The sequence below is a fragment of the Penaeus vannamei genome, chromosome 4 (genome assembly GCF_042767895.1).
Source record: "Penaeus vannamei isolate JL-2024 chromosome 4, ASM4276789v1, whole genome shotgun sequence".
Lineage (NCBI taxonomy): Eukaryota > Metazoa > Arthropoda > Malacostraca > Decapoda > Penaeidae > Penaeus > Penaeus vannamei.
In genome coordinates, this window is record NC_091552.1 from 35968093 (window position 1) to 35978700 (window position 10608).

Consider the following 10608-nt stretch of genomic DNA (forward strand, 5'->3'; position numbering starts at 1 on the left):
TAGAATATGATATTGCCTTTCCTCTATAGGTTTCACAGTGGTTGTATAATGCGAAAGTGAGACATTTGCCGGACTAACTCGGGATTAATGAGGATTATAGCAATTATAATAGGGCCGTGACTACACTGGGATTAGAGTATATCAGGTTTTACGTTTGGATTAGCATGGTGTTCGGTTTCTGTTGGGATTAGCTAATCGCTTAAGAAAATGATATTGAACACGGCAAGAGGGGGGCGGCAGTAGTATTGATTATAAATATAGTGGATATAATCAAGATAACACTAATTAGGGTAATGATAAAATAATGGAGATAGAATAATATTTGCAATGAAGATAATGCTAATAATATGTTGATCATTATTACCAAGAATTAGGGTGATAAAAATAGCAGTGATATCTGTAATGACGATTTCAACCATGTTGGCGATAATGGTAATGATTTTAAATAATAACAATAATAAAAATATAAATAATGGTAATTGTAATGATAGTACCGATAAAAAATGATAGTAATATTGACAACGCTAATTTACGACAATAAAGATGAAAAATGACAAACAGATCATGAACCATCTTCCAATTCCACAATCATTACATAATAACACCATAGAATACCATACAATTATAATACCACAGGATCACAAAACCACACTCCCCTCCCTAAAGACCATCAGAACCAACAAGACCCGCTACAAAGACGCCATTTACGAGTCATTATAAAAGACTTAGATTCCCATATCACACCTAGTCATTAAAAACGGATCTGACTCCCTTATACATTGTCATTAAAAAGAATCTGATTCCGATATACATGGTCATTATAAAGGATTTCACTCCCATATACAGTCATTAAAAAGCATCTGATTCCAATATACATGGTCATTATAACAGGATCTGACTCCCATATACATTGTCATTAAAAAGAATCTGATTCCGATATACATGGTCATTATAAAGGATTTGACTCCCATATACAGTCATTAAAAAGCATCTGATTCCAATATACATGGTCATTATAAAGGATCTGACTCCCATATACATAGTTATTAAAAAGGATATGATTCCGATATACATGGTCATTATAAAGGATTTGACTCCCATATACAAAGTCATTAAAAAGGACTTGATTCCAATATACATGGTCATTATAACAGGATCTGACTCCCATATACATAGTTATTAAAACAGATCTGATTCCAATATACATGGTCTTTATAAAGGATTTGATTCCCTTATTATTGTTAATAGAGAGCATTAGTTCGGAACAAAGGAGCGAGAGAGAGTGAGCTGTTGTGCCAAACCAGCATGACAAGTGTGAGAGTCCTTTGCGGGAAGACTGCCTGCTGACGCCTTTACATGGACCTTGTTATGCTATTATCACCCTCGAAGTGCGATTTTTTTTTTGTCTGTTAAGGTGTGTTTTTTTCTTATTTCTTTTTCATGTTATTCGTTTGGGTACTTTCTTCTTGTTATTTTTTTATTTCGTTTTTTTCTCGTTCTTGTTTTTGTTCGTTTACCTCCTCCCCCTCTTCTTCTTTTTCTTCCTCCTTCTCTTCTTCTTCCTCTTTCCTCTTCTCTTTTCTTCTTCTTCTTCTTCTTCTTCTTCTCCTCCTCCTCTTCCTCCTCATCATCCCTCTCCTTCAATGTAAAGTTTGACATGTGTATATATATATTTACGAGTTGGCGAAGTATCCATGTTCACGAAAACGAGTAAACACGTGTCAGCATCAAACAGAAAGCCATAAAAAACAGTCATAAACAGCATATACATCACGCAATCAGAGCAGTTGTCTCACCTTCGTAAAAACCTACTCCATGTGTCAGCCTTGGCGCCGAGGGGAACAGGTGGCCGCAGTTCCCATGACTGCAGCCCAACCAAAGAGGCTGCCATCTTACCATCAATCTCCTGTATTGCTAACGGGTCCTGCAGCCGTCAATAAACCAGATCAGGCGCTGTCAGCGTTGGTCTGAGGGTCGATGAGTCCTGAGGCCTTCTGCTTAGCGACAAGGCCCTCGGGGGTTGGGTCTCGAAGTCACGAGGTAGAGGCTGGCATGTGTTGCGTTTCCCGCGTCGGTAAGTTGGGTTTATGTAAGCGGTATTAAGCCTAATTTCACGCATCGAATCAAAGTTAAAACAAAGAGAAAAGGGAGAGAAAGAAAGAAAAAAGAACGACCCCGTAGTGCAAAAAAGGTCTCTCACAAAAGCCACGTGTGTTCCTTGTTGACACAATTCATCCTCCCAACAAAGCAATGTTAACGGCAAGAACACGTGACCATCCTCGCCGTGATTTTCCAACATTTCATCTTTTGTTCTGCCAGCGTTCACAAGCTGTCCCAGTCCCATTTCCAGCACTCGTGTCACATGGCAGAACAATCGCCCCAGACGAGGTTTACATGTCAGATTCCTTATCGGATGAGGCGGAGACATGAGACTTGAGATCTGCGGGCGGACAGTTCGGAGGCGACCCGCGGATGAGATGGTGGTGAGTACCCGCCCGCCCGCACCCGCTCGTCCTCGCCGGTTCACGGTCAACTGACGCTGATGATCGCAAATGAGGGTTAAAAGCTAGGTCATAGCAGGAAAACTCGAACGTGTTGCTCCTTTTTGGTTCCTTTTACTTTACTTAGTTATGGGCACTGAGTAAAAGGCTGAAGCGGGATGAACGTGAATTAAGCCCTAGGTCATAGGGCAAAGTCACGAAACAAAACGACCATGAGTCAGTCTGTAGTTAGTTTTTTTCTTTGTCATTTGGAAGGCAGTGGGGCAGATTTACTCGACACTGCTGAATCTGTTCTAATCCCTTTCGCATCTCCCACAGTCAAAATCGGTCTTCCTGCTGGGGTGTCTCGCCCTGGCATCCGCGGACATTCCAGTAGCGTGTTACTACGAGGACATCCGCGGCACATGGACCTTCCAGGAGACGGAGCGGTCGGGCGACAGCGGCCTCAGCTGCGACGCCCTCGGCCCCGTCGTCCACACCAAGACCTTCACCCTCAGCTTCCCCGACACCGCCACGGACGAGCTCGGCAACGAAGGCACCTGGACTATGATATCGAGTCAAGGATTTGAGGTAAAAGAAAAAAGACATACCATCTACAGAGCCCATCCAGTCAAGTAAATTTTGTCTTATAAACTTTAGACTTCAGTTCAGAGATTCAGTTCCTTTCATATCCTTCAGGTGAATATCAACGGGAGGTCCTACTTCGCCTTCTCCTACTACGAGGGCGACTGGGAGAACTCTGTCTCCTACTGTGATCGTACTTTCAACGGTTGGTCACGTGACAAGACAGTGAGGAACTGGTCCTGTTTTAAAGGCCAAAAGAATACGCAGGTAAGAAGGAGCAATATATAAGGCTATTATCGAATGATGCATTATGTATCTGTTATTTCATTCTTATGGAAATCACAAGAATCAAACAGAAATATATCAAGACGAACCATAATATTACAAAGAGAGAAAAAAAGTCTTTTCTTTAGGCTTAATAACCTCAACAATTCCACGTGTCTAAAGGTAGCGCCAAGAGTTCCCAAGAGGACGCAGAGGCTTCAGGACCAGCAATACAGAGTGGACCATCGACACATTGCGCAGATTAATGCCATTCAGACGTCGTGGACGGCGAAGGCGTATCTGCAGTTCGAGCAGTGGGTGGTGGCCCAATTTTATGTACTGTAGGAAGCAATACAGAGAGAGAGAGAGAGAAGGAGAGAGGGAGGGAAAAAGAGAGAAGGAGAGAGGGAGAGAAAAAGAGAGAAGGAGAGAGGGAGGGAAAAAGAGAGAAGGAAAGAGGGAGGGAAAAAGAGAGAAGGAAAGAGGGAGGGAAAAAGAGAGAAGGAGGGAGAGAGAGAGGGAGGGAGAGAGAGAGGGAGGGAGAGAGAGAGGGAGGGAGAGAGAGGAGGGAGAGAGAGAAGGAGGGAGAGAGAGAAGGAGGGAAAAGGAGAGAGGGAGGGAAAAGGAGAGAGGGAGGGAAAAGGAGAGAGGGAGGGAAAAGGAGAGAGGAGAATGAAAAGGAGAGAGGAGAATGAAAAGGAGAGAGGGAGGGAAAAGGAGAAAGAGAAAGAGAAAGAGAGAGAAAGAGAGGAGAGAAGAGAAGAGAGAGAGAGAGAGAGAGAGAGAGAGAGAGAGAGAGAGAGAGAGAGAGAGAGGAGAGGAGAGGAGAGGAGAGGAGAGGAGAGGAGAGGAGAGGAGAGGAGAGGAGAGGAGAGGAGAGGAGAGGAGAGGAGAGGAGAGGAGAGGAGAGGAGAGAAGAGAAGAGAAGAGAGGAGAGGAGAGGAGAGGAGAGGAGAGGAGAGGAGAGGAGAGGAGAGAGGAGAGGAGAGGAGAGGAGAGGATAGGAGAGGGGAGAGGAGCAAGGGTGACTGCGTAACTTGTCTATATAAAAGGATTAATTCTTCTGTGCCCAAATACCATATCTTTTTACGAAACGTGACGAGAATATTCCTCCAGAGAATAAAGCCGCGTCCAGAAGCCCTAAACCCAGACGCATTCCCTATGGCAGGTACACCATAGAGGAGATGCAGCTGAGGTCCGGCGGCCACGGGTCCTCTCTCCCTCCCGCCTCGCCTCCTTCTTCTTCCCCGGAGCTGCTCGCCCGCCTGAGCCTCCTGCCGGAGAACTTCGACTGGCGTGACGTGGAGGGCGTGAACTACGTAGGCGGCGTGAGAGACCAGGCCCAGTGCGGGTCCTGCTACGTGTTCGCCTCCACCGCCATGCTCGAGAGTCGTCTCCGAGTGAAGACACGGAACCAGCGCCAAGATGTCTTCTCCACGCAGGTGAAAACAAATACTCAAATCGTGTTTCTTTATTAATTTCCTTATCATTAAGGATGCAGAAAGAGGAAGTACTTATTCTCAATTAAGTTCTTCTCTAAGTTGGAACTGAAATAAAAGGAGCTACACACAAAGAGAAGCGGAGAGGAAACGGTATATTGAATGTAATACTCGACACAAAGAGGATTTTCACCGAGCCCGTTTTCTTTGCCCAGGACGTGGTGTCATGTTCTGCCGTCTCACAAGGATGCAATGGAGGCTTTAAGTACTTAATTGCAGGCCGTTACGCCATGGAGCAGGGTATGGTTGCAGAAGAGTGCAATCCTTACACTGCACAGGTAAGCTTCCTTCTCCATAATCTGTATTTTTTCCTGGTTGATTTTTCTTTGTTTTTATTTTTCGTTTTCGTGGGGGATCAATATCTACCAGCATTTAGTGACAAGGATTAGTGAAGGATTCGTCTAATTCCCCATCTGCCTCGGCTCCTTTTCCTCCTGCGCCCACCGCCCTTCCCCTGACCCGCTCTCCCGCCCGCCCTCCAGGACGACCCGTGCGCCACCGACCCGTCCTGCGCTCGCACCTACGTCAGCGACTACTCCTTCCTCGGCGGATACTACGGCGGGAGCAGCGAGGACCTCATGATGGAGGCCCTGGTGGCGCGGGGACCCATGGCCGTGTCCTACATGGTCTACGACGACTTCTTCAACTACGAGGGCGGCGTGTATCACCACACGGGCGCTCGGAGCGACTTCAATCCTCACGGGGTACGCACACACACAGGCAGTCACACACACACACATACACACACCACACCTACTGCCACAACCCACTTACACACACACAACCTACACCCACACCCACCACACTAACAACCCACACCAACGACCCACAACCCACACCCACCACACTAACAACCCACACCAACGACCCACAACCCACACCCACCACACCAACAACCCACACCAACGACCCACAACCCACACCCACCACAACCCACACACACCCACACCTACACCCACCACACCCACACTAACACACAAACATACACGAATGATACAAACAGCAACAAAAACTAAGAGAACCTATAAAAAAACCACATACATAATGAGCAGAACCAGAATCAAGGAAGAAACCCCTCAAAATAACAGACAATGCTTCTCCTCCTTGCTAATTCGCACGTCTCTCGCAGGCCACCAGCCACGCCGTCCTGCTCGTGGGCTACGGCGTCGATCCTGCCACGGGAGAGAAGTACTGGACCTGCAGGAACTCGTGGGGCGCGGACTGGGGCGAGGGCGGCTTCTTCAGGATCAGGAGAGGAACCAACGAGTGCAACATCGGTTCCTATGCGGTCGAGGCCACGCCCATTCCCTAGTTAGGATGGAATGTGCCGGAGTTGTAAACCTTTGAAGGATGTGTAAACAGGTTTCATTAAAAAAGGTTTTATTTATCATCTATCATTATTTATCATTTTCTTATGTCGAAGGTATATCTTTGCATTGCTTCATATCAATTTCTTTCTTTTGTATGTTTATTTGTCACACACATGAAAAAAAACACATACAAATGTACACATAAAACAAACATACAGACCAATACAAATAAGAACCTTATTAAGATAAAGATGCTATGAAATAAATGATTATGATCTATTTTGTTGTTATTAACATCATTATCATCATCATTATTGTTCTCATTATCATCATTGTCATTATCATTATTATTTTGATTATTGTTATTATCATTATTATTATTATTATTATTATTATTATTATTATTATTATTATTATTATTATTATCATTAATCATTGTTGTTATTGCTATCATTATCATTATTTTTATCATTATTATCATTATTATCATTATTATTATTATCATCATTATTATTATAATTACTAATACTGTCATTACCATTATCATCATCATTATCATTATTGTTATCATTGTCATCATTATTATAATATCATTATTATTATTATTGTTATTATAATTACTACTACTACTATCATTATCATTCTGATCATATATATATATATACATATATATATATATATATATATATATATATATATATATATATATATATATATATATATATATATATATATATGTGTGTGTGTGTGTGTGTGTGTGTGTGTGTGTGTGTGTGTGTGTGTGTGTGTGTGTGTGTGTGTGTACATGTATACTGTATATAAATTTATCTATTTATCTATCTATATATACGTATCTATCTATATATGCATATACATATGCACAAATGTGTCTATATCTGTATCTATATATCTATGTATATCTATGTATATGTATATCTATATCTATATCTATTTATGTATATCTCTCTCTCTCGACATATATGTGTTCGTATAAATAAATAAATAAATAAATAAATAAATATATATATGTATATGTATATATATATATATATATATATATATATATATATATATATATATATATATATATATATATATATATATATGTACGTATACGCACACAAACAGATATCTATTTTTTTTTATCTGTCTAGCCAAATTGCTATCCATCTACCTACATCTACCTATGATAATTGCATTGCACTAATACAGAAGTTGCCAGTCATTATTGACTGACAACTGTTGAAACTGTTGAATCATTGTAATACCCAAACACCCAAATACCCATATTTTTCTCAAATTTTACTAAAATATTCGTCCATAAGGCTTTTCTTTTATATATACTCTTTCCCAATCCTCCAACGTGATGCAGTCATAATTCCTCATGATTCTCTAATCCTCGTACCCTAAGATGACGTGACTGAATAAAGATGGCTTTACTATACTTAGAGTGTGATATCTGAAGGTCTTGGGGATTTTTTTTTCTCCAAATTTAGTGTTTTCTCTTTATTCTGTTGTTGTTATTGTCATTGTTATGATTATAGTTATTGTTGCTTTTATCAGTCATCATTATCATTATGATGAGGAGGATAATAACAATGCCATTATTACTGTCATTATTGTTATTACTATCGTTTCTGTTATTATCATTTTAACTATAAATATCGTTATCATTATTTATATTACTTCTATCATTATCATTATCATTACTACTACTACTTCAGCAACTACTGTCATTATTATCATTATCATTGTTACTGTTATCATTACTATTGTTATTGTTATTATGAACTTCATGATCATCACTACCATCAACCATTATTTTCATTAGCATCAACATCAATTTCACCGAAAAAATCTGAGACGACAAAATCTTACAAATCAGCTAAAAGACAAAAGTGGTTTAATGAAAATCGCCACATTAATAAGTTCCATAATCGGTTTTATATAAATCGGTTCAAATGCTGAATCTAACGAGCATCGACGTCCCGCTGGAAATTCAGGAAATATCACTCCAAGTACAAGTAGCTTTTCAGGACAAGCTTTCTTTAGAATGCACATCCCTCTAAAAAAAGAAGCAAATAAACAAAAAATAAAAAACAACACGAAAATAGCATTTGTTCGTCATTTTCCTTAAAACACAAAGAAAAGAGAACAGTCATGACTCCCAATATAGTGTCCACGAGACCCCAGTTCGTGAGCTGAATCAACAAGGAGAACACGGTACAGGAGGCGGGTCTGCCTACGTATACATTTTGTTTTCCCTTCAATGGACTTCAGACCTTGGAGTCTATAACTTGTCAGTATTATGTGCCAGCATTATTTTTGCTCTGCCGTTGCCATGCTTGTTGCAAATTCTTGTGATATTTTTTTTTCTTTCTATTGGCTTCTGTTTTATTTTATTTTTTCCTCTCGTTGCTTTGTAATGATTAAAATAATTGTCACTTTATTTTCTCTCTTTTAAAGTGGTTGATACTTATAATGACGATATTTGTAACGGTAATTATGACGTCATTACAGTTGTCGATTTTTCATTATCATTATTGTAATTCTTATCATCAATATTAGTAGTAGTATTAATGTCAGTATCATTATGATTATTATAATAGTAATAGCTAACATTTTTACAATTATCATCATGTGCATTGTAAAACTAATTATTATCATTAACTTTATTATCTTTATTATTGTTTCTATTGTCATATTCATTATTGACATTATTATCATTGAGAGTATTATCATTATTAATTATCATTATAATTGTTATTATTGTAATTATCATTATTATTTTTGGTTTATTATCTTCATTATTATTATCAATATCATTATTATCATTATTGTTATTATTATCATTATCATCATCATTATTATCATTATCATAACTCATTATTATTGTCATCCTTATTACTTTTATTTATCGATAGTACCCCAACCACCTTCCTTTTATATAAATTTCAGTTTTATTTTTATTAATACCATCGTTATTATCAATATCAAATACTAGCATCGTGTTCGTTATCTTATCATTATCATGAACTTATGTAATTACTTATGATTGCATAAGAGCTTAATGAATTAACGCCTGCCTGTAATAACTTTAATTGCATTAAATAATTGCCATTGAATATATTATGAGTAAAGACGAGGGTAATTAACTAATTATAAGTTAAATAACTCCAAATCCGATCTCAAACTTGGGAAATCGAAAACCAAACTATCATATTTATCTAACTCAAAAGACTGTATAATCATGATTCGCGTTTGCATTAATTTTTTTAATGGAGTTGGTGTCGTTTCATAACCCATCGCCTTAATCTCAGTGGCAATAGAGTTCTGATTTTGAATGTTTTAATATGATTTATATCGAGCATTAATATTACATAACCTTTACCCTTTGGATCAGCCAGAATGAATGAATGAAAAAAGAAAGAAAGAAAGAAAGAAAGAAAAACTTTAAAAGGTTTTTATTCCTCATGCAATACACATCACATATCTAACGTTCCCAAGAAGGTCCTCCTTAAGGAATAACGGTCGCGTCGAAGGCCATGGACTCGATGGAGCACTCGTTGGTTCCTCTCCTGATCCTGAAGAAGCCGTCCTCGCCCCAGTCCGCGCCCCACGAGTTCTTACACGTCCAGTACTTCTCCCCTGTGGTGCTGTCCACGCCGTAGCCCACCAGCAGGACGGCGTGAGATGTTGCCTGGGGTAGAAAGTGAAAAAATAGGATTAGTTTTATTGATGTTCTTGCAATTTCTAGATTATCTCTTAATCTTTTCTTTTCTGTTGTATTAAGTATTTTCACTGAATAGAACGTAAACTAATACATACCTCGAGGGGATTGAAGTCGTTCTTGAAACCAGTGTGGTGGTAGATGCCGCCCTCGTAGTTACGGAAATCGTCGTAGACCATGTAGCCGACGGGCAAGGGACCCTTCTCCACCAGCGCTTGCAACATGAGCTCCTCGTTGCAGGCGCCGTAGTAACCGCCCACGTACTCGTACTCGCTCACGTAGGTGCGCGCGCAACTAGCGTCCGTATCGCAAGGGTCGTCCTGAAGAAAAATATTACTGTATTTTTTGTCTTTGATTATGTCTATTGATAGATGTGGACAACTCACAAAGAAAGTATTGCAAGAACATCTATCTATCTATGTCTATCGGCCAAGATCAAGAACAACGTACAAGTGCAGTGTAAGGGTTGCACTCCTCGGCCACGACGCCCTGGTCCATGGCGTAGCGTCCGGCGATCAAGTAGGCGAAGCCGCCCATGCAGCCCTGGGACAGCACGGAGCACGACACGGCATCCTGCAAAGGAAATCATCGCGTTCAGGCTCCTTCGCACGACGTTGAGATAACATTGAATCCTTTATATGTAGGAAGGTTACGGCGAGTCGACAGAGGCACCTTTTCTTTACCTGCGTTGAGAAGACGTCCTGGCGCTGGTTGCGGGTGGCCATTCGCAGGCGCGCCTC

At 40.2% G+C, this 10608-nt stretch overlaps 2 protein-coding genes across 2 annotated transcripts in view; one reads left to right on the forward strand and one right to left on the reverse strand.

Moving 5' to 3' along the window:
- Nucleotides 1–1944: 1944 nt before the first annotated feature.
- On the forward strand, nt 1945–6411 carry LOC113827616 (dipeptidyl peptidase 1). The gene is made up of 9 exons (XM_070120952.1): nt 1945–2074; nt 2351–2483; nt 2820–3071; nt 3180–3332; nt 3513–3643; nt 4498–4771; nt 4984–5106; nt 5311–5532; nt 5958–6411. The coding sequence occupies exons 2-9, from the start codon at nt 2427–2429 to the stop codon at nt 6138–6140; spliced, it is 1395 nt and encodes a 464-aa protein (XP_069977053.1). The 5' UTR covers nt 1945–2074; nt 2351–2426; the 3' UTR covers nt 6141–6411.
- A 3176-nt stretch (nt 6412–9587) lies between these two features.
- The window catches only part of LOC113827622 (dipeptidyl peptidase 1-like), a 2975-nt gene continuing 1954 nt past the window's right edge, over nt 9588–10608 (reverse strand). The window contains exons 5-8 of the mRNA XM_070120953.1: nt 10552–10608; nt 10319–10441; nt 9967–10188; nt 9588–9838 (exon numbers count right to left, since the gene is read on the reverse strand). The exon at nt 10552–10608 is cut by the window's right edge and continues 220 nt beyond it. Of these exons, the coding sequence (XP_069977054.1) occupies nt 9656–9838; nt 9967–10188; nt 10319–10441; nt 10552–10608 (585 nt within the window). The 3' untranslated portion in view covers nt 9588–9655. The remainder of the gene's footprint in view (nt 9839–9966; nt 10189–10318; nt 10442–10551) is intronic.

Excerpts from the sequence above, each read along its gene's own strand:
- LOC113827616 (XM_070120952.1), top strand. The coding sequence starts at position 2,427 with ATGAGACTTGAGATCTGCGGGCGGACAGTTCGGAGGCGACCCGCGGAT. Across the intron at positions 3,072-3,179 it reads TATCGAGTCAAGGATTTGAG|GTGAATATCAACGGGAGGTC; the intron begins GTAAAAGAAAAA and ends CATATCCTTCAG. Across the intron at positions 5,533-5,957 it reads GCGACTTCAATCCTCACGGG|GCCACCAGCCACGCCGTCCT; the intron begins GTACGCACACAC and ends CGTCTCTCGCAG.